Consider the following 22,841-nt stretch of genomic DNA (forward strand, 5'->3'; position numbering starts at 1 on the left):
CGTGGTGGCGGGGGAGGGGGGATCAGCCAGAGGCAGGATTCGGGGAACTAGCGCCATCCCCCCGCCAAGGGTCCCGACTCCGGTCTCCTCACTCACGCAGGCCTGCCTCAAACAGCTGGCAGCGCTGTACTCGGCTTTTGCTGTGCCTAACGCTTGGCTGGGGAACCCCAGGGGGAAGCTGACGGGCCCCAACCCTCTGGTCCCCCGCCCAGAGAGGGGCCCCGCTGCCGGGAAGAGTTAGGGGAAGGAAGTTGATCTTGCAGTCGGTCCTAGGGCGCCATCTGGCGGCCTCTCTGGAATTGCAAGGAGATCCGTAACCATCCTCTCCGATTCTAACTCCTCCCCTGGAAGAGACTCTCTGGACCTAAAACGTGTTCTATAAATGGCAGGTTCACAGCGGGCCAGACTTTCAGACATGACTGAACTCAGGAGCGCCGGGCCTGGAATGGCTTTGCTCATCCGTCCCAGAGACTTGGGTATTAGAATTAAAAAGGTATCCACAATCTTAATAGTTCAAACTTCCTCCGATGCAGGAAATTGCCTTTTATATAGTCCCCAACGTCCGCTTGTACACTTCTAGTGGCAGCAAGGTCAGTGCCGGAGTTCACAAAGTACAACTCCGAGGCTGGACATCTCTGCTCGGTAGAGACTCTCTTTAGGAATTCCATGAGTACCTCCATTCCTGGAGTCATCCTACCTTGGGCTCAGAGAACACAGGCTGTTTTTTCAGATCTTTCCTACAACTTTCCCCTAACCTTTTTTTTTTTTTTAAATAGATTTCAGAGAGGAAGGGAGAGGGGGAGAGAGACAGAAACATCAATGATGACAGAGAATCACTGATCAGCTGCATCCCGCACACCCCCACTGGGAATCAAGCCCACAACCCAGGCATATGCCCTTGACCGGAATCAAACCCGCCACCCTTCAGTCCGCAGGCAGACGCTCTATCCACTGAGCCAAGCCAGCCAGGGCTCCCCTAACCTTCTTAATAATGGAATTACAGGTATGCACTAGCTCTGCATAAAGGAAGACTATTATGGCTCTTCATTTGGGCTATTTCCTGTTACTTCCTCTTCCACTTCACCTTGCCCACAAGTGGAATGTGCCAGGTACTATATTAAGGTACTTTACTATAAGTTCTTGTTCTTCCTTCCAACATCCCTAGGAGATAAATATTACCTTACTTTACTGATGAAGAAATTAAGTCTCAGAGAGGCGAAGTAACACAGCTAGAAAGGACAGAGCAAGAATTCAAAGCCAGTCTGTTAACTGTAGGATAAAGCTCTTCCCCCACAAATTCATACAATACATAGAGTGCAGAAAATAGTATAATGAACCCCCATGTTCCCATTAGTCAACTCCAACAATTCACAATGTTGGCCTGGAAATTTTAACTGACTCAAGGTTTATTGTCAGTTGCTATAGCCTCATCTAGCTGGGCTTAAGAAACTTCTTCATTGTTTGTTCCATTTATTTCCAACCTAGTGGTTATTTCTGTTTTTGTTTCTAAAGTGACTTTAAAAATATATATTTCCATTGATTTCAGAGAGGAAGGAAGAGATAGATAAAAACATCAATGATGGCCTTATCCCGTTTGGCTCAGTGGATAGAGCGTCGGCCTGCGGACTAAAGGATCTCAGGTTCGATTCCGGTCAAGGGCATGTACCTTGGTTGCGGCCACATCCCCAGTAGGGGGTGTGCAGGAGGCAGCTGATCGATGTTTCTCTCTCATTGATGTTTCTAACTCTCTATCCTTCTCCCTTTCTCTCTGTAAAAAATAAATAAAATATTTTTAAAAAACAAACAAACAAAAATACCCCATCGATGATGAGAGAGAATAATTGATCGGCTGCCTCCTACATGCCCCACACTGGAGATAGAACCCACAACCCAGGCATGTGCCCTAACCGGGAATTGAATCGTCATCTCCTGGTTCACAGGTCAATACTCAACCATTGAACCATGCTGGCCAGGCTATCTCTGTTTTTGTATGCAGCCCTAGGACCTGGCCCAAAGCAGAGGCACCATAAACTCATTCTATTCATTCACCAATAAATAGTGAGGACATACTTTAGAAAACAATGTCCTTGTTTGAAGATTAAAATCAAATGGAGATATGTCAGTTGGTGGGTGATAAGTGCTATGGAGAAAAAGTAGGTAAGGGGGCAAAGAGTGATAAAAGTTTTATATGTGGCAGGCGGGGAAGGCTTCTCTGATAACATTTGAAAAGTGACTTGAAAAAAGTGGACTGAGTTATATGGATATCTGGGGGAAGAACATTCCAGGTGCAGGGATTAGCAGTGTACAGGTCTGATATGAATGTGTTTGGCATATTTGAAGCATAGTAAGAAAATTAGGTAGGTGGGATAAAGAACTTTTTATTTATTCTGAATGAGATGGAAAGCCAGGTTTTAAGCAATGAAGTGAAAATGGGTTTTAAAAAGATCCATTTGGTTTCAATGTGGAGAGAATAGAGATCATGGAACTAGAAAACAGGAGGGTGACCAGTGGTGGCTGAGGAATTGGATGTAGAACATGAGAAAAGAGGGGGTCAGTTTGGCATAAGAACCTAGAAGAATGGAGCTGTCCTTTAGTGATATGGGGCAGACTGGGGGAGGAGCAGATTTGTGGGGATGGGGGGTAATCAAGAGTTTTTACTTTTAAGTTTGTTATGTTTGAAAGCCAGTGAGGCATACAAGTGGAAATGAAAGGGGTAGTTGGACATAGTGTAATGGATGGTATTTAAAGTCTTGACAGTGAACAACATTATCCAGTGACTGAGTATAGAGAAAGGACTTGAGAAGCTCTGGGGCATTCTACTAGTAATGTTCAGAGGCTGGAGATGAGGAGCCAACAAAGGAAATTAAAAAGGCATGGCCAATGAGGTAGGGGAGAACAAAGAAAATAGTGTCTCAGAAGCTTGAGTGAAGAATATTTCAAGGAGGGGGTGTTTACTTGAACTAAAGTTCCTTCTCCGCAACTGAGGCCCAGGGCTGAGGGGTTCTGCTTCTCAAGGCCATTCATCTCCCAAAGCAGTGAGCCCTAAGCAAAGGTAAATACCCAAGTGCTGCGATAGCCACATTTTCTGTTGTTTCTAGGATTTTTTGGTGTGTGTGTGTGTGTGTGTGTGTGTGTCCATTGGAATTAATTCTGTACAGTTAGGGGTACTGACACCCCATAGTCAAAAATTCATGTATAACTTTTGACTCCCCCCCCAAAACTCATGCAAGCTTCTAAAGGCAGAGCTTGTGGGTAGGGCTCAGATGGTAGAACAGAGACATCATAACTGTTACCAAGCCAAGAGCCTTAGTGTCTACCTGACTGTAGATCCTGGTTTTTCTGCACTCATACAGAAAAGTGCAGCCATACTCCTAATTTTCCCATGGGCAGGGTGGGAAACCAAGGATAGTCTGGACTACTTGGGGAAGAAGGAAGGGAAGAGGTAGAAACTAGTATAGGAGTTTCAGGTCTCATGTTAGTATTTTTCCACATCAGGCTAATCCCATTTCCAAGGCACCCCCTTCTACACCCGAGGGAGGCACTTACAGAGGTTCAGACTCCCAGAAACATCTACGTGGCTGTGCTGAGCAAAGGGAAGCCCCGGATGCTAAATGATCACATAGCCAGCTGGGCCCAAATGAAGAGGGTGAGTGTCCCTAACTCTTTCTGAGGGGGTCAGCTGGTAGTTCAATAGGGTACCACTCCCTCCCCCTCTGGGGGAAGGGACCATTATGGAGGAGGAAACCAAGATGATGTAGATGCTTCACTTGGGAAAGCTTAATACATAGTATTCTGCATCCTGCCCATAGTACCTAAGCTTTGCAGGGGCTACACAGCCTGCCTCATTCACACTCCCACCTGATGCAAAGGGAAAGAGGAGGGGTTCTCCAATCATGCTTCAGTGATTGGGATGGATGGAGGCTGTGGGGTGGAAGAAATGGTCCCTCCTCAATTTTGGACCAAAATGAATGTCCCTGTGCCCACATACACATGATCACAGCTATTGGCAAGATGGCCCCCTCATATGCCCATAGGCTCCTTTTGCTCCTGGACCATGAGGCACATTAGAAGGAAAACTTCTGAATAACTACAGCTCAGCTCTGGTTTCCCTTTGACCTCAGTCTATGTTGTCTCAGGTGTCTTCCTTGGAGCAGTTAGGGAAGAGGACAACTGCCCAAACCCCTGGCACATCCCTGCTGGCAAAGGTGCACTGCTGTGCTGATGGTGGTCATTGGGCAGCGGAAAAGGAATCCTGACCTCAGTTCTGCCATCTGGCTGGCTTTTGGCCTGTGGCCACATGGACCAGACTGTTGGTAGGTTCAGTGTCACTTCTGTTCATGCAAGGTCTAAGCCCTGGGTATTCTAAGAGCATGGTGCCCACAAGTTCAAGAAGGAAACCAGAGGGAAAGGTATTAATGGTACTAAGACATTTATTACATCATAAAAAGTCCACTGTTGTCGTTTTTCCATATGTACATGTTCCTGTGGGCAGTCCCCCTGTCCAGCCCCATCTGCCCACCCTCAATGCCAATCAGCTCTCCAAACTGACCAACAAATTAATAAAAGAGGAAGAACTGGAGGAGGTGGCCCAGGGCTGATGGGAGTGGGGATGGGAGAGGGAAACAAAGTGCAGAGTGGTTAGCTTGGCTCTCGATGCCTAACCATGGGCAGGAGGGACACAAGGGCAGGCACTGCAGGGCTGGCACAGTGATGCCCCCCCAGAGCTACCAGGCTGCAGGTGATACCTGAGTGTGCTCCCAGGTTGGACCCCCAAGAATGGAGAGCAGAGGAGGAAGGTCCTGCAGCCGGATTGTGGGTCCCAGGAAGGGCTAGAAAAGTTCTGTTTTTTAGGTCCCCATACAAGTAGCAGCGATAGCAGCTCGAGTTGGGCCTGAAGAGTGTGGCCCCTGGGACAGCTGGAAAGGGGACCACGGACAGGTCCTGATCTCTGAGGGGCCTATTTTAGTTAACCTCAGAGGTGGGCATGGGGTCTGTGGGGCGAGGTGTGGCCAGGAGGGGCACTGGTGAGGTGGCTTCAATGAGAGCAGGGTTGAGGATGATGGGCAGAGTCATGGGTGGTACACCCACCTGCAGTGGGGAGGCCAAGGGCTGCAGGATCAGTGGGGGCTGAGCCAGGGGCAGAGGCCCATCTGGGGTCGGGCTCAGCCTGCTGGGACTAGATGCCACTGGTGATCCAGGGGAGCTGCTGTTGCCAGGTCGGGGGCCCTCGGACTTCTCAAAGTCTATAGTGAGAGTCAAAGTCAAAGGTGGCTGCAGTCAAACTCCCTCATACCAATCTTTGCTCCTCCCCATTCCTGTGAGCAAAATGACCCCTCCCAGGCTAAATAGTTGGGAGTCTCCCCCTGAAACTCATTCCAATGCCCAGCTACCTTATCTCTGTCCTCCACCTCCTTTGCTATACTTCTAGTTAGGTTAATTTTGGTCTGGTCTTTATTAGAATCCATGAAGGTCAACCTTTGCATATTCTCCAAGTCCCAGACCCAGCTTTCTCTTCCCAAGCCTGAAAATCTCAAGCAGCTAGCTCCATTATAGCTTATTTGATCCTGCCATTTCTGATAGGAGAGCAGGCAAACAGGATTCTCAGGGTCTCCCCGCCCCCTGGCTCACAGCCCATGCTCAGCAGCAATCTCAAGCTACCCTGGGCCTCCTCTTAGGCCTCCTCTTTCCTGCTCAACACCCAGCAGGCTGGCCCAGAGGGACTCACCACAGGCTCCCAATTCAGAGGGCATCTCTGGGAGAAGTGGATGGCCAGGTGTTCTGGTGTCCCCAGCAGTAGGTGTCAGGTGGGCTGAAGGTAGAGGTTTTTGGGCATGAGGCTCCATAGGCGTGGGGTCTGAGGAGGACAAAGAATCCAGATGGCAGCTCTTAGAATTTCATGCCCTGACTACCCACCAGTCTTCCCACCCACCTACAGCACAGAGAACTACTGAGCTCCAGACTTTCTGATGAAGTTGGGCTGAGCCCCCTACCCTGGATGACAGTCTGCTTGAAGAGCTCATCTCGTAGGTGGGGCAGAAAACAGTCGATGCGCTCCCAGGTAATTTCCCAGAGGGCTGAGGGGCTGCCTCCTCGGGCATCTGCACTGTGGAAAATCTCCGCTGTGTCCATCACCAGAAGCATGTTCTTCAGAGACTCAGGGATGGCCTCTGACTACAGGTGGCAGTGGGACCATGAGAATAGAAAAGAGGGCATGGGAGAATATGGTAAGGAGGTAGCCACCAAGGGGGGAAACAGTAAGTCTTCCCAGCAAGTGGGAGAGGAAGCAGGCAGCAGGAGTCAGGCTGAGGTAGAACATACCAGTAAATCACTGGAGCCTGCATGCATGTACTTGTCCATGAAGTCCAAGATGGTCAGCCAGAGGGCCGCAAAGGTAGAGAGTGACAGCAGTGGAGACAGGTGCTGCAGGAAGACCTATGGCCCACCAGCCCCTTTCAGCCGAGAGTAGGGTAGGGGCCTTCTATACCCTTCTCCAAGGCTGGGAGGCAAACCTGTACTATCTTGCATGGGAATCTTAGGTTAGAAATGCCTCTGAATTCCAGAAATGTCCCAGGTCCCTAAGTCCCACTGAGTCTCCATAGCTTGGGTCCTGAGCACCTACATTGCATCTCTAGGTCCTACCAGAAGCCTTGGCTTCCCTCCTTGTGAAGAGGCAGGAGAGTGGGTGGGTGAGGGTGGGAGCAATACCTTAGAGAGCAGTGTGGAAGCCCTCATCCGGGTCTCTTCCATCCCACCCACATCTGCAGGGCTGATGTTCTCCAAGAGCTTGGTCAGTAGAGGAAACAGCACCTGGTAGGTAAACAGCCAACATCTCCTAGCAAGGTCAGTGGGCAGCCTTGTCCCAAGGAAGCCAGGGGCTGGGGTGGATGAGTATTGAGCAGAAGGGGAAGGTCTGATGCAGACTGAGGATTGACATTGGGCTCTTCAGGCTGCCTTGTTCTCCTTATCTTAAGGATTTGAACTTTACCTTAAGACTAGAGGGAAGTCTGCCTGGCTGGTGTGGCTCAGCAGCTGAGCATCAATCCAGGAACCAAGAGGTTGCCAGTTTGATTCCCAGTTAGGGCACACGCCCAGGGTGTGGGCTTGATCCCCAGGAGGAGTGTGTGTAGGAGGCAGCTGATCGATGTTTCTATCTTTCTATCCCTCTCCCTTCCCCTCTCTCTAAAAACCAATAAAAACATAAAAAAAAAAAAAAATAAGCCGAGAGGGAAGTCCTACCTTGTTAAAGCAGGACTCCCATTCCAGGGCATCTAGCTTTTGCAGATCATGTACCAGTAGTGCTCGTTGCAGATAGGTCAGTGCCTGCATCCGCACCTGGCGCCGGGCATCACAGCATAGGCAGGCAATGCCTGAGAGCGAGAACAGACTCAGGATCCTTCAGGCATCCTGATCCTGGTACTTCCCAAGCTCCAAGTCCACCTCTGCCCCTGCCCAGCCTGCTCCCCCCAAGTTTACCCTGCAGTAAGGGGCACCAACAGTGGGCCCAGAGGGTGCGCGAATCCGCTTCGATCTTCTGGCCACTTGTCTCCAGGTGGCGCTGCTCCTCTGCCCATGAGCTGTAGATAGAGGCCGCCCGAATGTGCAGGGTGTGCATCAGGTCTAGCAACTGGGATCACAGGAGGGGCAGGACATGAGTGGGGTTAGGTCTGGTCAAATCCCCCACCCACTACTGTCCCTGACTGAGTCCTCAAGGGATCCCCTAGTACCAGTCACACCATACTTCAACCCTCTCACTGCTCCCTTCTCGACTTCATGAGCTAGTTGCCCCGTCCTGGCCAGTGTTTCCCAAAGTTGAGTATTAGTCCTAGTAGAGAAGACTTGAGGAGGGGTGTGGACTAAGTATTTAATAACACTGAATTACACAGTGATATATACACTTTCTTTTCAATTCTCTTTCACACCTGGTAATATATAAAACCTTATCATGTTATTTTAAAAACAGAAAGCATAAGTCAGGTTTGGAGGCTTTGATGGGTAATAGTATCTGGCTAGATTTAATAATTTGTTTTAATCATTTTTCTAAGGCTATTCTATTTAAGGCAATTAGTTTCCATTTAGTTAATGATATAAATTCTGCTCATAAAATAAATTTTATATGCCTTGAATAGACAGAATAACTCTGGAAGGATAGACAAGAAACTGGTGGCAGTAGCTGCCTCTAGTGAGAGCTTATTGCTAGGGACAGAAATGGAATGGGGCTTACTTTTATCTGTTTACCCTTTTGTACCATTTGAACTTTGTACCATGTGCATGTATTACTTATTCAAAAAATAAACCTTAGTTTAAATATTAAGCAAACAAAGACTTACAGGTGGGAACACTGTAGAGGTGGTGGCTGAGGACCTCGGCCCTTCCTCTCAGTCCTGGCTGTCCCTGGCCCCATCCACACTCCCAAAGTCAGGTGCAGGGAGAGAAGAGGAAGTAAAGGGTGCCATACTTACGTCCTGACTGACCTGTAAAGACACCGTATGGTAGCTGACAGGCACGCCTTCATCCTCATCGTCATCACTATGCCCTCCCCGAGTGGCATGTTGGCTAGAGGTTCGAGGCCGTCGAAGCACTGAGCCCTCCTTGGATTTCTTCTTGAAGCGGTTCCCTTTGCTGTCATATTTGTGACTCTTGCCACGTTTCTCTTGGGACTTGCACCCTGAGCAGAGTCAGATCCAGGTCACATTTCCACATCCATGGGCACATATCCCTGTCCCCCGTACATTCACATGGCTACTCCCCAACTGCCCCTTTGTCAGTTGACCCACCACCATTAAGACTGGCTTCGACAAAGATGCGGAGAGTCTTGACACAGAGCTCAAAGTTGTCAGGTGTGATGTGGGCAGCGTCACGCACGATGAAAGACAGTGATTCCACACACTTCAGCAGAGACTTAGTGTCATGAGGTCCGAGGTCCAGCCCCACTGTTAGACTGTACTGATTGACCAGGGGTGAAGGGCCTGGTCGACTGGACCCAGTCCCAAGCCCTGGCTTGGAGTTATCGATGTCATCCTTCCCCACCTGTAAAGTACACAGAGGAGCTGGGAACCCAGGCTTGAACCAGATCTTCCCCTGGATACCCTCTCAGAGGACTAGGAATCTTTCCCACAGGCCAAGGAGGGAAGTCTCATCCGCTGTCCATCACTTACCACTAACCAACCACTGTTGACCACGTCAGCATCTGTGGCTGATCGGTGGATCTTGCCAGGCCTGCCATGGTCAGCGTAGACCTCCGAGTCAGAAGTGTATCCTCGGTCCAGACTCGTATCATTTTGATGGTAGGATGGGAGTTCACTGTCTGATTGGGCCCCTGAACCGGCAGGGAGAAAGGCAGAGTCAAAGTGAGGATGGGGACACTGGGTTGAGGGAATAATTTCAGCTCTCTGAAGAAAGGCGCCGAAGCCTGGCTTCTCTTTCTTGGTCTGGCTTAGTTTCAGCCTGTCACCACAGGGCTAAAGGATGGTCTGGACAGCTTCTCTCTTGACCAAATAGGGCAGCAGGCTAATTTGGGTTCCTGATGGCATCTAGGAGCAGCTGTCAGGGGAGGGAGGTGGCAGTTTCTCAATTTTTGATAAACCAGTCCTCAGGACAGCAGTAAGCCTGGCTTCAGAGCCTTCTCTGCTGCCTACTTGCCTTCATGCTGTTTAACTTGAGGAGAAGCCAGCTGGTATAGGAAATTCTGGGAGCAGATGGCAGAAGCCATGGGTATTTAATCTGCTGAACGTAATAACCTGTTTTGTTTTCCTGTATCAACCTCTGGGGCCATAATGCTTTATCTGCCAGTGTGGGTCTCTCTGGGAAAGGGCTTACCAGCATCAGGTGCATCGGCCCTGGTGGTGGCCTGCAGGGCAGCTGGCGGCTTCACGCCTGAGCCAATGCACTCCAGCAGCGTGAAGAGGGTGGCCCAGTCATCACCTGAGTGAATGTTGGCTGCGTTGGTCTTAAGGAGTTCATGGAGCCCAAAGGCTACCTGGTGACTGACTCGGGACAGCACGCTGGGCTTCATTAGTAGCAAGATGCGCAGGGAGAGCAATACCTGGGTTGGGGCAGGAAGTGGGAAGTGGAACACAACTTCTTGGCTACTATCCTTTCCCACCAGTCTTCTTAGGCCAGTAAGGACAGTTTGACTAGGACCCAACTTAGGATACAGCTGCTGGTCTTTCCTTTTTAAATTAAAATATTTACTGAGATAATTATAGGTTGATATGTATTATAGGTAAGAAATAATACAAAGAGATCCCTTACACACTTTGCCCAGTTTACCCCAATGGCAATATTATGCAAAACTATGGTATAATCATAACCAGAATACTGACATTGATATAATCCACTGATTTATTCAAATTTCCTCCGTTTTACTTCTACTCAAGTTGTGTGTATTAAATTCTACACAATTTAGTCACCTGTGTAGGTTTGTATCCACCACTAGTAAAGATGCTGAACAGTTCCAACACCACAGGATCCCTTATGTTACCCCTTATAATCACACCTGCCTCTTTCCTGTGCCCATCCCTAACCTCTGGCAATCTGTCTACAACTTTTAAACCTATGTCATCTCAAAAATTTATATAAATGGCCCGGCTGGTGTGGCTCAGTGGTTTAATATTGACCCATGAACCAGGAGGTCACGGTTTGATTCCTGGTTAGGGCACATGCCCAGGTTGTGGGCTGGATCCCCAGTAGGGGGCATGCAGGAGGCAGCTGATCAATGATTCCCTCTCATCATTGTTGTTTTTATATATCTCCCTTTCCCTTCCTCTCTCTGAAAAAAACAAAACAAACAAATAACCAAAAAAACCCCCACAGGAACTTAAAAAAAATAAAGATGTGCTTTTAAAAAATTTATATAAATGGAATTATATAGTTTATAACTTTATGGGATTGGCATTTTTCACTCAGCGTAATTCCAAGTTGTTGCATGTATCAATAGCTTGTTGCTTTTACTTGCTGAATAGTAAGTACTCCATGATATGTATGAACTACAGTTTATTCACCTGTTAAAAATCATCTAAGCTGATTCCAATTTTTGGCTATTACAATGAAAAATTCTATGAATGTTCATCTATAGATTTTTATAAGAAAGTAAATTTTCATTTTTGGGGGATAAATGCCCAAGAATGCAATTGCTGGATTGTGTGGTAATTGGATATTTAATTTTAGAAGAACCTGCCAACAGAGTAGCTATACCATTTCACATTCCCACCAGCCATGTATGAGTGACCCACATCCTTGCCAGCACTTGATATTTTTACTTTAGCCATTATGATATGTGTATATGATATCTCATCGCAACTTTAATATGTGATTTGCAAACATATGTTCCTTGTTTTTTCATCCTTTTCACAGGGCTATCATAGAGAACTTTTTAGTATTGATAAAATCTAATTTACCATTTTTTCCTTTTATGGGTTTTTCTTTTGGTGTCAAGACTAAGAACTCTTTGCCTAGCCCGAAGATATCCACTTATGTTTCTCCCTAAAGGTTTGATATTTTATATTTAAATCTTTGATCTATTTTGAGTTAATTTTTGTATAAGATATGAAGCTTCTCCACTATGGATTTCAATTGCTTTGGCAATTTGAAAAAGTTATCCTCCCCCCATTGGTTTTTTTTTTTTTTTAATTGGTTTTGTACCTTTTCCAAAAAATTAGTTGAGCATCTTTGTGTGGGTCTATTTCTGGGTTCTCTCTTCTGTTCCATTGGTAGAGGGGTGTCTATCCCTCTACTAATACCACACAGTTTTGATTACTATGGCAACATAGTAAGCCTTAATATTACTTTCTTCTTTCTCAAGAGAGTTGGCTATTCTAAGGCCTGTGCTTTTCCATCTAAATTTTATTTGTTTATTTAAATATACATTTATTGATTTCAGAGGAAGGGAGAGGGAGATAGAAACATCAATGATGAGAGAGAATCACTGATTGGCTGCCTCCTGCACGCCCCCTACTGGGGGTCAAGCCCACAACCTGGGCATGTGCCCTTGACTGTAATCAAACCCGGGACCCTTCAGTCCCCAGGCCGACGCTTTATCCACTGATCCAAACCAGCTAGGGCTAAATTTTAGAATAAGCTTGTCTATGTCTACAAAAACTCCTGCTGGCATTTTCATAGGAGTTGCATTAAACTTATAGATCAATTTGGGGAGAATTGACATCTTTACTATGTAGAGTCTTCTAATCCATGAACATGATATGTTCCTTCATTTATTTAGGTCTTCTTTGATTTCTTTAATATTTTGTAATTTTCAGCATACAGATCCTATACATGTTTTATTAGGTATATATCTAAGTATTTCTTTTTTGGGGGAGCACTTGTAAATGGGTATTTTTTTTAAAGTTCCATATGTTCATTGTCAGTACTGTATATAGAAATGTGATTAATTTTGGGTGTTCATTTTATATCCTGGGACCTTGCTAAACTCACTTATTAGTTCTATGCTGCTTGTCTTTAATAGTTTGGCCAAGAGATCTCAGGAGGGTCCAAAGCATTAGAGGAAACCAGATATAGGGCTGGGACTGCCACAAAGCAGCAGCCATCTGCCCCTCAGAGCTGATTTATAGGAGTCAGCAGAGGCGCTGAATATCAGCTTCATACCTGAGGATGTTCTAGACTTATCCCCACTGCCACCTGTTAGATTCCCCCAGCCCCACAGTTGGTCACTGGGCTCATTCTATGGGGCACTAACTGTACTCTGTCTCAGACCATACCCACAACTAACATTGTGACTTTAGTCCCTTGTATACCTTCCTGCCTTCCCAGCTGTACTCTGCTTACCTGGCCACTTATCTCTTCTCTCCGGAGTAGCCGAATGGCCAGGCGCAGTAGCCCCACCACTGCCCGATCCACAAGAAAGCAGAAATCCTGTGCCTGGACACATAGGTGATATAGATGGTCTCGAACAGTCTGCCACACACAGCCCACTCGGTCCCTTAGGAACATAAGAGATGGGGATAGTCTCAGCTAGAGAGGTCACTAGGCAATAAGCCTCCCTTTCTGATTCAGGCTAGGCCTTTCAGGGCTCACTGGTATTATACGCTGAGCAGACAGGAATAACGAGCAAGCTTCTCCTCCACTGCCTATAGCTTCATGTGCTTCTTGCCCCTAGAGCCCACTCAGCAAGATGGCTCCAGGCTTCCATCCCTTTGGAATAAGCTCAATGTGAGGCCTGCCTAAAGAGGCCTTCTACCTGTTCTCTAGCACAATCCTCAACAGCATTTCCAGGCAGAAAGCAGCATCCTCCTCATCATATGTCTCTTCATCTGGTGTCACTGAGACGAGAGCCTAGAGGAGAACAACAGCAGAAAAGTAGGCAGCCACTGGCCCTGCCCTGACAGAAATTGACTTTACACCACTGCCCCTGTCTCCCCTCCCAGATTCAGCCAGCCCTTCCTTTTCTTTCCTCTTCATTCTGTACCTTCATGAGCTCCTGCAGTGACTCCAGCTGGAGAAACTTGCTTTCTGTGATCATCTTTTCTGGGTCACATTGCTACAGGGGGCACAAGAGAAAAGGAAGGTGTCAGTGACAAGGGGTAGAGGAAAGTGAACTTTCTTAAGAGCCAGAGAGAGAGAGCAGGAGTCAGTTCTGGTCACAAGCTCTCAATGATTCTATTCTTCAGTTCACAGTCCAGTGGGGAGGGGTCCAGGGGTAGGCAGGCAGTTACCTTGATACACTCTAAGGCCACTCTCTTAGCCTCCTGGTTCTCAGTGGATGGGCCCCGCACGCTAGACTGCTCAGTACCACTTAGTGTCAGCCAGCTCACAAAGCTCAGCACTGTCGACTCTCCTCTGTAGAAACAGTATAAACCCTGGTGAGCTCCAGAGTCCTGACTCTCTCCCCCCAAGGCCTTTAGCCTCTGATCTGCCCTTACCGGTTCGATGGTATCTCCTCCCGTAGTAGAGAGATCTTGCCATTGGGATCCACAAAATCTTCTACCTGGGAAAGCAGGTCAAAAATAATTTCTTTCTACATGCCCTTTGCATTTCTTGCTCCCCCATGCAAAGTTCTCTGGCTTTCTTCTTGTAGCTCTCTGCTCTACACTACTGATTGGGCCCCCACCATATGGTGACTGGCAATGACTTCTACCAGTCTTCCTTGACAGCTAGGCCCCCACTCAAGACCTGTGGTCTTACATTTGAGGTATTCCTGGTAAGCTTCAGCAGGCATCAGGCCCAGTGATACTCTCAACCAGTTCTATATACTAGTAGCATATATGCTTGGAGCTCTTGCCTTGTTACTAATTTTTTTTTTTTTTTAAATTTCAGAGAGGAAGGGCGAGGTAAAGATAGAAACATCAATGAAGAGAGAGAATCATTGATTGGCTGCCTCTTGCACGCCACCTTCTGGGGATCGAGCCCACAACCCGGGCATGTGCCCTTGAATTGGAATCAAACCTGGGACCCTTCAGTCTGCAGGTCGACGATCTATCCACTGAGCCAAACCAGCTAGGGCTTGCCTTGTTACTACTGATTAGTCTTCTACCAAGAATTACCTCCACCATAGCCTTGGGCAGCAGTTGGGCTCGGAAGAGCTGCAGCATGGCCTCCATGATATTTTTCCAGCCCTCTCGAAGGATGTCGCCATGACGATGGGCCAAATGGAATACTGTCTTGGCTGCAATGTGGGCTTTAGGGTTGCTTCCAAACACACTGGGCAGGTTCTCAATAGACTGGAAAACAAGATAGGAAGAAACATAGGGCCTGGAAAAAGAGAACCTCTTAGGCCTCAACCTATGGTACCTTGAGGGTCCTTCTGCTGGCTCTGCTTCAATCTCCAATACTAGTAGGAAGGGCTAACCTGGATAAGGCCTTCCCTACTACTGCATATCCTCTCCTATCCCCAGTTTTGAGTGATGCTATTCTCATTCTAGGGTGTGCAAGACAGAAATAGCTTAAGCTGTATTGTAATCAAGTGGGAGGTGAGGAAATACGCTGAGGGAATCATCTCTGAAGATAAAAGTAATCCATGGCTAAAAGAGGTTCTCCTTTGGAACTCTAGGTACATATTCCACCCCGAGCACCCCCTCCCCCACACTCACCTCACTACTGAGAGCTGTGAATTTGCACAAAGAGATGATGAGATTGTCAAACACATCGCTGAGGCCATAGTGAGCGGAGATCATGGCACACTTCCTGTAATGTCACCCCCATCCCAGAAACAGAGTTACTGGAAGGCCGGGCAGCCCTTCCAACTCCCTGAGGAGGATTGCTTGGGATTCTTCCCCAATCAGTCCCAGGAAGAAACCTTTTATTCTTAAGTCTGTTTAAGAGTGAGTTTTCCTGAGATCAACCAAAGAACTTGTATGAATATATGCATAACCCATGGATAAAGACAATAGGGTGGTGAAGGCCTGGGGTAGGGGGTGGGGATGGGCTAGATTACAGTGGTTCTCAACCTTCCTAATGCCGCGACCCTTTAATACAGTTCCTCATGTTGTGGTGACCCCCAATTTCATTGTTATAAATTGAACATAATTAAAGCATAGTGATTAATCACAAAAACAATATGTAATTATATATGTGTTTTCCGATGGTCTTAGGCGACCCCTGTGAAAGGGTCGTTTGACCCCCAAAGGGGTCGCGACCCACAGGTTGAGAACTGCTGGGCTAGAAGAAGTCCATGGGGGCAGGGGGAAGGGGACCTATGTAATACTTTCAACAATAAAGAGTATAAAAAAAAAAGAGTGAGCTTTCCCAAGCTTCCTGAGCTTCCTGAGTTTTCCCAAAAACTCAGGAAGAAACAACTCTAAAGAAAGTAAGAGTAGGATTCAAAGAGGTATGGAGGCAACCATGTTAGCTCCGAGAGGTGGTTAAGAGGTCAGTACTAAAGCTAAAGGTGAGCTACCTGAAGCCTGAGATGGCTTTCTGGATGATTGTCTCCTCAAGGCTTTTGTCAAAGACGTAAGAGAGAGCAGCAATAGTGGGGCCCCACGTCATGGTGAAGAGGTCAAGATCGTAGCTACCAGCAGGCACACGTAGGAATATGCCCTCTGGGGTGGCACCTCGATGAAGCAGTACATTCCATACATAGTTCTCCCGAACCAAGCCCGTCTGCTCCTCGGGCATCACAATTTCTTCATTCCTATCAGGAAGTAAGAGAATGAGTAGGTGCACTGCTATAAACCTGACTGCTCCCAAACTAGGATAAGGGACTTTAACCCTTATCCACAAAATGAGAGGTCATCAAAATTGAAGTTCAGTGGTTAGCTTCCCACTCACCAGGGAGAAAGAAAGAGATGTGCCATAATTCTCAAGGACCTGTCTCTAAGTGAGGCCTTTAGTTCTATAGTAAGATAAACAATTCTACCTTTTCTGATTTGTAATAAAGAACTAAGTGTCCCATCTCTGACCTCTGATCAAAAATAATTTCTTTCTACATGCAACTTGAGGGAACTAGACAGGAAAAGTCAGCTGCTCTGGGTTCGGGAAATGAGATCATGACACTCCACTTAGCAGGGACAGTTTGGAACCTGGCTTAAAGTACTAGTCCCAATATTGTTCAGGTTTCTTTAAGGAAGAAAAGAGTTTGGAGAGAGGGTTTGCCCAGCTACTGTAAGTCCTAAGGCTAAATCCAGGGCATATGAGTCATTGCAGCCTGATATGACTCTAAAATCTGGAAAAGGGAGCAGTGTTCTTCTACTTATCAGAGATGCTACATCATCCTTCATACATACTCACTTGATGGCATGGTACATATCTTCCAGGATGTCTTGTTCAAAGTCCTTCCCTCCATTCACACCTTTTAGGTTTTTGCGAAACTCCTAGAGACAGACCAAGAAGCTTTGCCCCTAATGTCAATGCTGAAGCCCCACCCAAGGAACCCCTGGGTCTGTGATAAATAGGACTTAGGAAACAGTAAGTGAAAGAACCCACTTCCCCACCCCAGTTCCTCCTCTGGATTGGCCAGCCTTCCCTGATTTCCAGAACCCTGTCGACCGTGCCCACTGGACATCCATGTCATTTCTGCTTTCTCCAAAGCTTGCTGGATCTTCTCTGCCTTGGCTGGGATTCAAGCTTACCTCCAGGGTCATGGGTGCATTCTGTTTACGAACATTGTGGTTGTGCTGGTCAGTATTAAGCATGATGACAGCATAGGCCAGGGCAAAGCAGGCATCACTATTGGCAAATGGGGAGCCATTACAATTCTGAAAAAGCAAAGACCCCACCTGTGTCAATGCCCTTCTCTGGCCCATTAAACCCTCAGCACCAACCCACTGGATCAATGCTGACACAGAGGGGAGGTACCACCCAGAAAGTGGCCAATCTCTTGCCAACTCCTTAAACAGAAGCTAGACTGGAAAGCTCACTTTCCAGTGATGATGCTCTCAGCCTTCTTAGGAGACTAGCTGTGTCCCTCAGTTGGAGCCATAGAAACCTTCAGTCAAATTAACTTGGGAGGTTAGGCTTAGCTCCTGCCACTCAAACTCACCCTCCAATGCTCTGTGAATGCCTCCAGCAACCTCTGGATGACTGGTGCTTCCCCAGGCAAGCGGAAGGCTTCCAGGTAGAGGCGAAGAGCTTCATCCAGTCTAAGACCCTGAAAGCTGAAGGTGCTATAGGGAAAGGAAGAAGGATGAAGATGCTGAAGATATGTAAGCTACAAATGTTAGGTTCTCTATTAGCTACAGTTCTTCTAACCTTCTCCTACTGGAAAAGAACAGGCTGAGGGTGCTAGCAAAGAGAAGGCATCTCCTGGCCATTTCTAACACAGACCAGCATTTGACAACTCCTAACCTTAGTATTTTTCATATCAGCGCACTCTTGCCTTTCTTAGAAATCTCATCCCCTGGGGCCCAGAACCTATCCTGTGTTCAGGGACCCTGCTCCATCCTACCTCCCAAAGCTATCTTGCTCTTTTAGATCTAACAGATAAAAGTGATGGAAAGAGGAAGAGTGTGTGACCTGGGTCACTAACAGAAACTAATGGAGACTGCTTTTAGGGAAGGATGCTGTCTCTCCAAATGACCACCAACTATGTCCCATATTTCTTGCAGCTTCCTCACCTCACAAAACTCTCCAAGAGGTCAATGTTTTTGCGGTCACTCACAAACTCTCCAATCATCTTCTTGTCCAACCGAGGGTTTTCTCGAAGCCATTGGGCTACCTCTGTATTGTCCATTGGGATGGTGAGGAGGCCTTTCTCCTGTAGAAACTGGATTCCCTTCTTTGGTTTCTGGTTGAATTGCTCTGTGCCAGTGATCAGAAGCTGGAGAAAAAATACTAGAGGTATTAGAAACTGCTCTTCCCTTAACCAGATAAGGCCAGGCTGGAATTCATCATAGTCCACAGCTTGTTACCTAACAGTCTCCTAAAATGTGGTTCTAAGTGATTCTAGGGCTAAGGCTGATCGTTCTGGCCCTAGCTTTCCTCAGTCTTCATGTCTTATCAGAACTGGCTGAAGAGCTCCTTTTCACTCCTTTCCTGAGTGCTTAAGATGCATAGGACAGCCCATAGCCTACCCCATCTATAGGATCTGAAAAAAGTAGAAGTGACTAGAGAAGGGTTTCTTTTCCACAGTTTTACAGCCATCCCTGGCATGTTTATGGGCAGCATCTTGTTTATAGCCTAGCTTGGTTTTCCCATCTTTCTTTGATTTTCTAGCTCTTGGGGCCCTGAGGTTTGAAGGAAAAGGTGATTTTTAAGACTAATGCCACTAATGCCACTAAATACCACTAACTATGATAACTTAACCTTTTGTCTGTCTACTCACAGCCCTGCAATCAAGGGCACACATAAACCAAAGTCATTTAGGCTAGCAATAAGAGGAAGAAAGGGTTAAACAGAAGGTTTTCTGTATGTTTTCTTAACACACAGTTATTTGAACTTTACTAAAACACCAGGATTAATTTCAATTTCCCTTTATTGCCAATCATCACCCCAGAGCTCAAGATGACCAGACCAATACTCTTCAGGGACCCACATGATATCAGCTACCAGGGCTCTTGTGACCACCAGTAACACTTGACTCTTAGAACAGCAATTGTCCATGGTAGGCATGACTAACTACATGGCTTTGGAGTAAGGGAAGGACTTCAAAGGAAACTGGAGATTGCTGAAGTACCAACAAGTCCAAAGATTAGCCTTAGGAAATTGTACAATGAGCTGCTAGACTGTCCCTCATCTTCTGGGATAGAAACCCTACAAAGAACACTCAGACAGAAGTGGGTAGAAGCTGGGCTCTGGATATAATCTGTATGTACCTTCTTTTTGTTTTTAATTTCAATCAGTTCCCGTGGATCTGGCAGGAGACAGGAAAATCGAGGTGGCTTCCGGGTAAACTTTTTGTCAGCTAGGAATGGGAGGAAGAGAGGGAAAAACCCATTAAGACCTCTTTTACCAGGAAGTGACTTTTGGAAATTGCTGATACATTCTACAGTGAAAAAGAATGCCTCAGAAATTTTCTTGTCCTCATCCATTTTCCACTTCCTTAGAGGTTCTATCTTCTAGGGCTCCATATGTCTTCTTTCCTCTCTCTGGGTTTGAAGGCATGGTGAACAGCTAAGGTTCACTCAGGTACTACCCTAGGGTGTCTCTGTTTCCCCACCTCTGCTCTCCACCAGGACCCCCAGTTAATTGGGCTTAGGATTACAGACACCCAGTACCCACCGCCAGAGTCACCAGCTTCCTCCAGATCACTGCATCCTGGCTTCCCATGTTCTGCTGGCAGTCGCCCTCCACCTGGAAGATGCAGGCCTAGGATGTCTGGGGCCATGCCTACAGCTTTCCCATCGCTGGCTGCTCTCTCAGCTGGTAAGAGAGAAGAAGATAAGTGAAGACTTATGGAGTAAGTAAAGCTGCAGGAGAAGTTGAGTCCCTGGCCAAGGAGACCTGCATTCTCCCACATAGGTTGCCAGCCTTGAACAGGATAAACACAAGCTCAAACAAACAGTCACTATCCCAGGTCGGCCAAGCATTAGATTATAGAATTTAATAAAGAAATTACCCAGTCACTTTCCTTGATCTTCTGCAACCTCAATCTCAAGGGGAAGTTTGAGAAGATTCATTAGAGTGGAGGGAGATACTGGGGGTGAGGGAAGGTAGGACCTGGAACTTTTAGGGACAGAAGTCCTATATCTTTTCATCTATATTTTATTTTCTCTCCATAAATAATTCTGTAAAAAAGCCAAAGTGTGGAGAAGAAAGGGTAAAGTCTGCTAATCTGCTTGCTTGGCCTGTGATTCAAACCACCAAACCTCAAAAACACAGAATATGGAGTACCCCAGAGGAAGTGATATAAGAGCAGGAAAAGAATTCAGAGTAGAGAAGAGATAAGCATAGAACCCTGAGATCCTCGAAGTAAGAAATGCCTCTTACTATTGCTGACTTCTCGGGTACCATCTACTGCCTCATAGCTAGGTCTGGCAGCTTCTTTCTTCTCTTGCTGGGTAAGGTTGTTGAGGACTTTAGCCTGGCAGTGGGCTTCAGTGCTGTCAATCACTGTCAACAGGGCATCAAGAGACAGTAGATGTGTTGTATAAAGCTGACCAGACACAGGAAAGGCATTCTGGAAAGTAAATAGATCCAGTAGACTTGAGCTTAGAATACTTTACACTTAACTGATTCTTTTCCAAAAATCCCACACTTCCTATAACTTCTACATTGAAATGCCTTTCTTCTTCCTGTTCCCCAATTCTCAAATGTTTCCCTCCCTGTATGTAGCTTTCTTACTACCACCAGAGAGATTTCCTTAATATAGCCTTCTTTCTAGAAGCCAGTGATAATGCTCAGCACCTTGGACAGCAGCTTGGTGAGGTCTTCAAAGAGGTTGGAACAGTAGTAGTCACAATCATAGTTGATATAGAGCTCAGTGACAAAGCTGGGGATGTGCCACAGCTGCACAATGGCCTCCAGTGCCATCTCCTTCATCTCATAAGGCATCTTAGGGTTCTCCATAGTGATGATCTCCATGAGCTTTTTGATGTACATCTGGCAATAACCCAATAATTGTCATTTGGGTGGGGAAAGAATTCAAAATAGGAAGGAAAAAAATTGGACAGAAAAAATATTAAACAGGAAGCAAAAGCCCTGCCAGAGGCATGCATTAAGAGACACTTATATGGTGACCACACAATACAGTGTACAGATGATGTGTTGTGGAATTGTGCACCTGAAACCTGTATAATTTTGTTAACCAGAGTTACCCCAATAAATTAAATAAAAAGACCCCTAAAAAAATAGATACTTATAGCTATTCCATTCCCTAAATACATCCCCTCTTTGGCCTCCATGTTTGGGGGTAAGGCCTGGTTCTCTAGTTCATGCCTGATCCGAACAAGTCGCCTGTTGCCCTTTTTGTGCGATGTGAGCCGCCTGTCCTATTCAGAGGTCCTTCTTGCAATTTGGTGGCTAAGCCGGCTTGACTTGCCTGGCTGTGTTGCAGAGGGGCTGCTAGGCAGAGGGTAGACCAACTCATGGTGAGGGTACCTGCTAGTCCTCATATTTGGGTTCTCCCATTTTATTGTCAGCCCATTTTCTCTAGGTTCCTTTTGATTTCTCCACTAAAGAGGCCAACCAATAAACCAAACTAGAGAGGCTAGAAGCACGCTCCTACAGAAGCCCCAAAATCTCACCCATGACAGTTAGCTGCACTGATGATACCATATATGCATCTTCCTACTTTTCATCTTTCAAGGTGGAGAAACTCACCTCCAATTGGAACTTGAGGTGCTCCCTCATGCTCTCAAACAGTAGGAAGCACACCCGCAGGGAAGCAGCATAAAGGTTCATTCGTTCTATGCTGAGTAGCTGGAGATCAGAGTAGGGTAGGCATTAGGTTTCTGAACCTAACTATGGTTCAACCAAGAGAAAAGCAGGAGAGCAAACAGTGAAGTTTTCAATAAGGTTGTGCTCTGAGAGGATTCTATATCTAGTCATTCTTATATTTCCCTTTGGCTTCCAGAGTCCCCAGAAATTAACAGTCATCTTGACCATGACTACTGGCCAAATGGGGAGGGAGGTTCTTTTCTGGATCCTATCATGAATCAAACCTCCCTGTGTTTCCCTAACCCCATGAGAGACCTTGAAAAACAACCAGGAGCTCTGAGCCCCTCTAGAAATCCAGTCTTACCTGGAATAAGTGGCGGCACATCTCATCCTTAATGAGGCCCAAGAGGGTTTGGCACTGGGCTACAGGGGCTGACTCAAGAGCCACTGTCAGCAAATGCAGTCCCATGTGGATCATAACCTCTGAGTTGTGTCGGTCATGTGGATTGGTGAGGGAGATGAGGAAGCGGAAGAGCTCTCGGATGCAGGGAAGACCATAGGGGACCAAAGCTGTACCTGGGAGAAGGCCAGGAGGGAAGTGGGACTCCCAAGAAACAACTGGCTTGATAGCTTGGCCTAGCTTGCCCTGCATTTTACAAGGCAATTTCAGATTAGTGACTTCAAGAAAAAAAAAATTGTTTTCTTCTGGGGAAATAAGGAGCCTACTTATTTATTGAAGGGAGTCAGAACCGATGATCCTACTTTTCTATTAAAAGTCCCAAGCGCCCTAGCTGGTTTAGCTCAATGGATAGAGCATTGGCCTGCAACCTGAAGGGTCCCTGGTTCTATTCCAGTCAAGGGCACATGCTGGAGTTACGGACTTGATCCCCAGTAGGGGGTGTGCAGGAGGCAGCCAATCAATGATTCTCTCTTATCAATCATGTTTCTCTCTCTCTCTCTCTCCCTCTCCCTTTCTCTCGGAAATCAATAAAAATATATAATAAAAAAAAGTCCCAAGCTTTCTATTCTTCCCTCTCACTTCTTATTGTCCACCAAAGCCCCTCTCTCTATAAGTTAGGGAAGGGCTCCATCCATGCCAACAGCCCTCTGACTTGATTCCATTTCCTGACTAGAGC

At 46.7% G+C, this 22,841-nt stretch overlaps 1 protein-coding gene and 1 long non-coding RNA gene across 10 annotated transcripts in view; one reads left to right on the forward strand and one right to left on the reverse strand.

Annotated features, from left to right (window-relative positions):
• The first annotated feature begins 2,587 nt into the window (after positions 1 to 2,587).
• On the forward strand, positions 2,588 to 4,556 carry LOC106728172. The gene is made up of 3 exons (XR_001364442.1): positions 2,588 to 3,052; positions 3,496 to 3,646; positions 4,137 to 4,556. It is a non-coding gene; the product is annotated as an uncharacterized LOC106728172 (long non-coding RNA).
• The window catches only part of GBF1 (golgi brefeldin A resistant guanine nucleotide exchange factor 1), a 125,128-nt gene continuing 106,699 nt past the window's right edge, over positions 4,413 to 22,841 (reverse strand). For 6 of the 9 annotated variants that reach the window (XM_005878258.2, XM_014549409.1, XM_014549407.1 and 3 more), the window contains 29 exons: positions 22,070 to 22,281; positions 21,649 to 21,747; positions 20,734 to 20,928; positions 20,317 to 20,506; positions 19,609 to 19,749; positions 19,203 to 19,291; positions 18,006 to 18,208; positions 17,432 to 17,555; positions 17,022 to 17,147; positions 16,681 to 16,763; positions 15,848 to 16,084; positions 15,042 to 15,135; positions 14,496 to 14,672; positions 13,875 to 13,939; positions 13,668 to 13,791; positions 13,421 to 13,492; positions 13,193 to 13,287; positions 12,781 to 12,934; positions 9,817 to 10,042; positions 9,156 to 9,316; positions 8,775 to 9,027; positions 8,460 to 8,665; positions 7,474 to 7,624; positions 7,237 to 7,367; positions 6,706 to 6,807; positions 6,319 to 6,432; positions 5,991 to 6,171; positions 5,726 to 5,854; positions 4,413 to 5,243 (listed from right to left, as the gene is read on the reverse strand). In XM_005878258.2, the coding sequence (XP_005878320.1) occupies positions 4,963 to 5,243; positions 5,726 to 5,854; positions 5,991 to 6,171; positions 6,319 to 6,432; positions 6,706 to 6,807; positions 7,237 to 7,367; positions 7,474 to 7,624; positions 8,460 to 8,665; positions 8,775 to 9,027; positions 9,156 to 9,316; positions 9,817 to 10,042; positions 12,781 to 12,934; positions 13,193 to 13,287; positions 13,421 to 13,492; positions 13,668 to 13,791; positions 13,875 to 13,939; positions 14,496 to 14,672; positions 15,042 to 15,135; positions 15,848 to 16,084; positions 16,681 to 16,763; positions 17,022 to 17,147; positions 17,432 to 17,555; positions 18,006 to 18,208; positions 19,203 to 19,291; positions 19,609 to 19,749; positions 20,317 to 20,506; positions 20,734 to 20,928; positions 21,649 to 21,747; positions 22,070 to 22,281 (4,415 nt within the window). In that variant the 3' untranslated portion in view covers positions 4,413 to 4,962. The remainder of the gene's footprint in view (positions 5,244 to 5,725; positions 5,855 to 5,990; positions 6,172 to 6,318; positions 6,433 to 6,705; positions 6,808 to 7,236; positions 7,368 to 7,473; positions 7,625 to 8,459; positions 8,666 to 8,774; positions 9,028 to 9,155; positions 9,317 to 9,816; positions 10,043 to 12,780; positions 12,935 to 13,192; positions 13,288 to 13,420; positions 13,493 to 13,667; positions 13,792 to 13,874; positions 13,940 to 14,495; positions 14,673 to 15,041; positions 15,136 to 15,847; positions 16,085 to 16,680; positions 16,764 to 17,021; positions 17,148 to 17,431; positions 17,556 to 18,005; positions 18,209 to 19,202; positions 19,292 to 19,608; positions 19,750 to 20,316; positions 20,507 to 20,733; positions 20,929 to 21,648; positions 21,748 to 22,069; positions 22,282 to 22,841) is intronic. The other 3 variants (XM_005878257.2, XM_005878256.2, XM_014549408.1) reach the window with 1 other exon arrangement.

The sequence above is a fragment of the Myotis brandtii genome, unplaced genomic scaffold, assembly GCF_000412655.1.
Source record: "Myotis brandtii unplaced genomic scaffold, ASM41265v1 scaffold550, whole genome shotgun sequence".
Taxonomy (NCBI): Eukaryota; Metazoa; Chordata; class Mammalia; order Chiroptera; family Vespertilionidae; genus Myotis; species Myotis brandtii.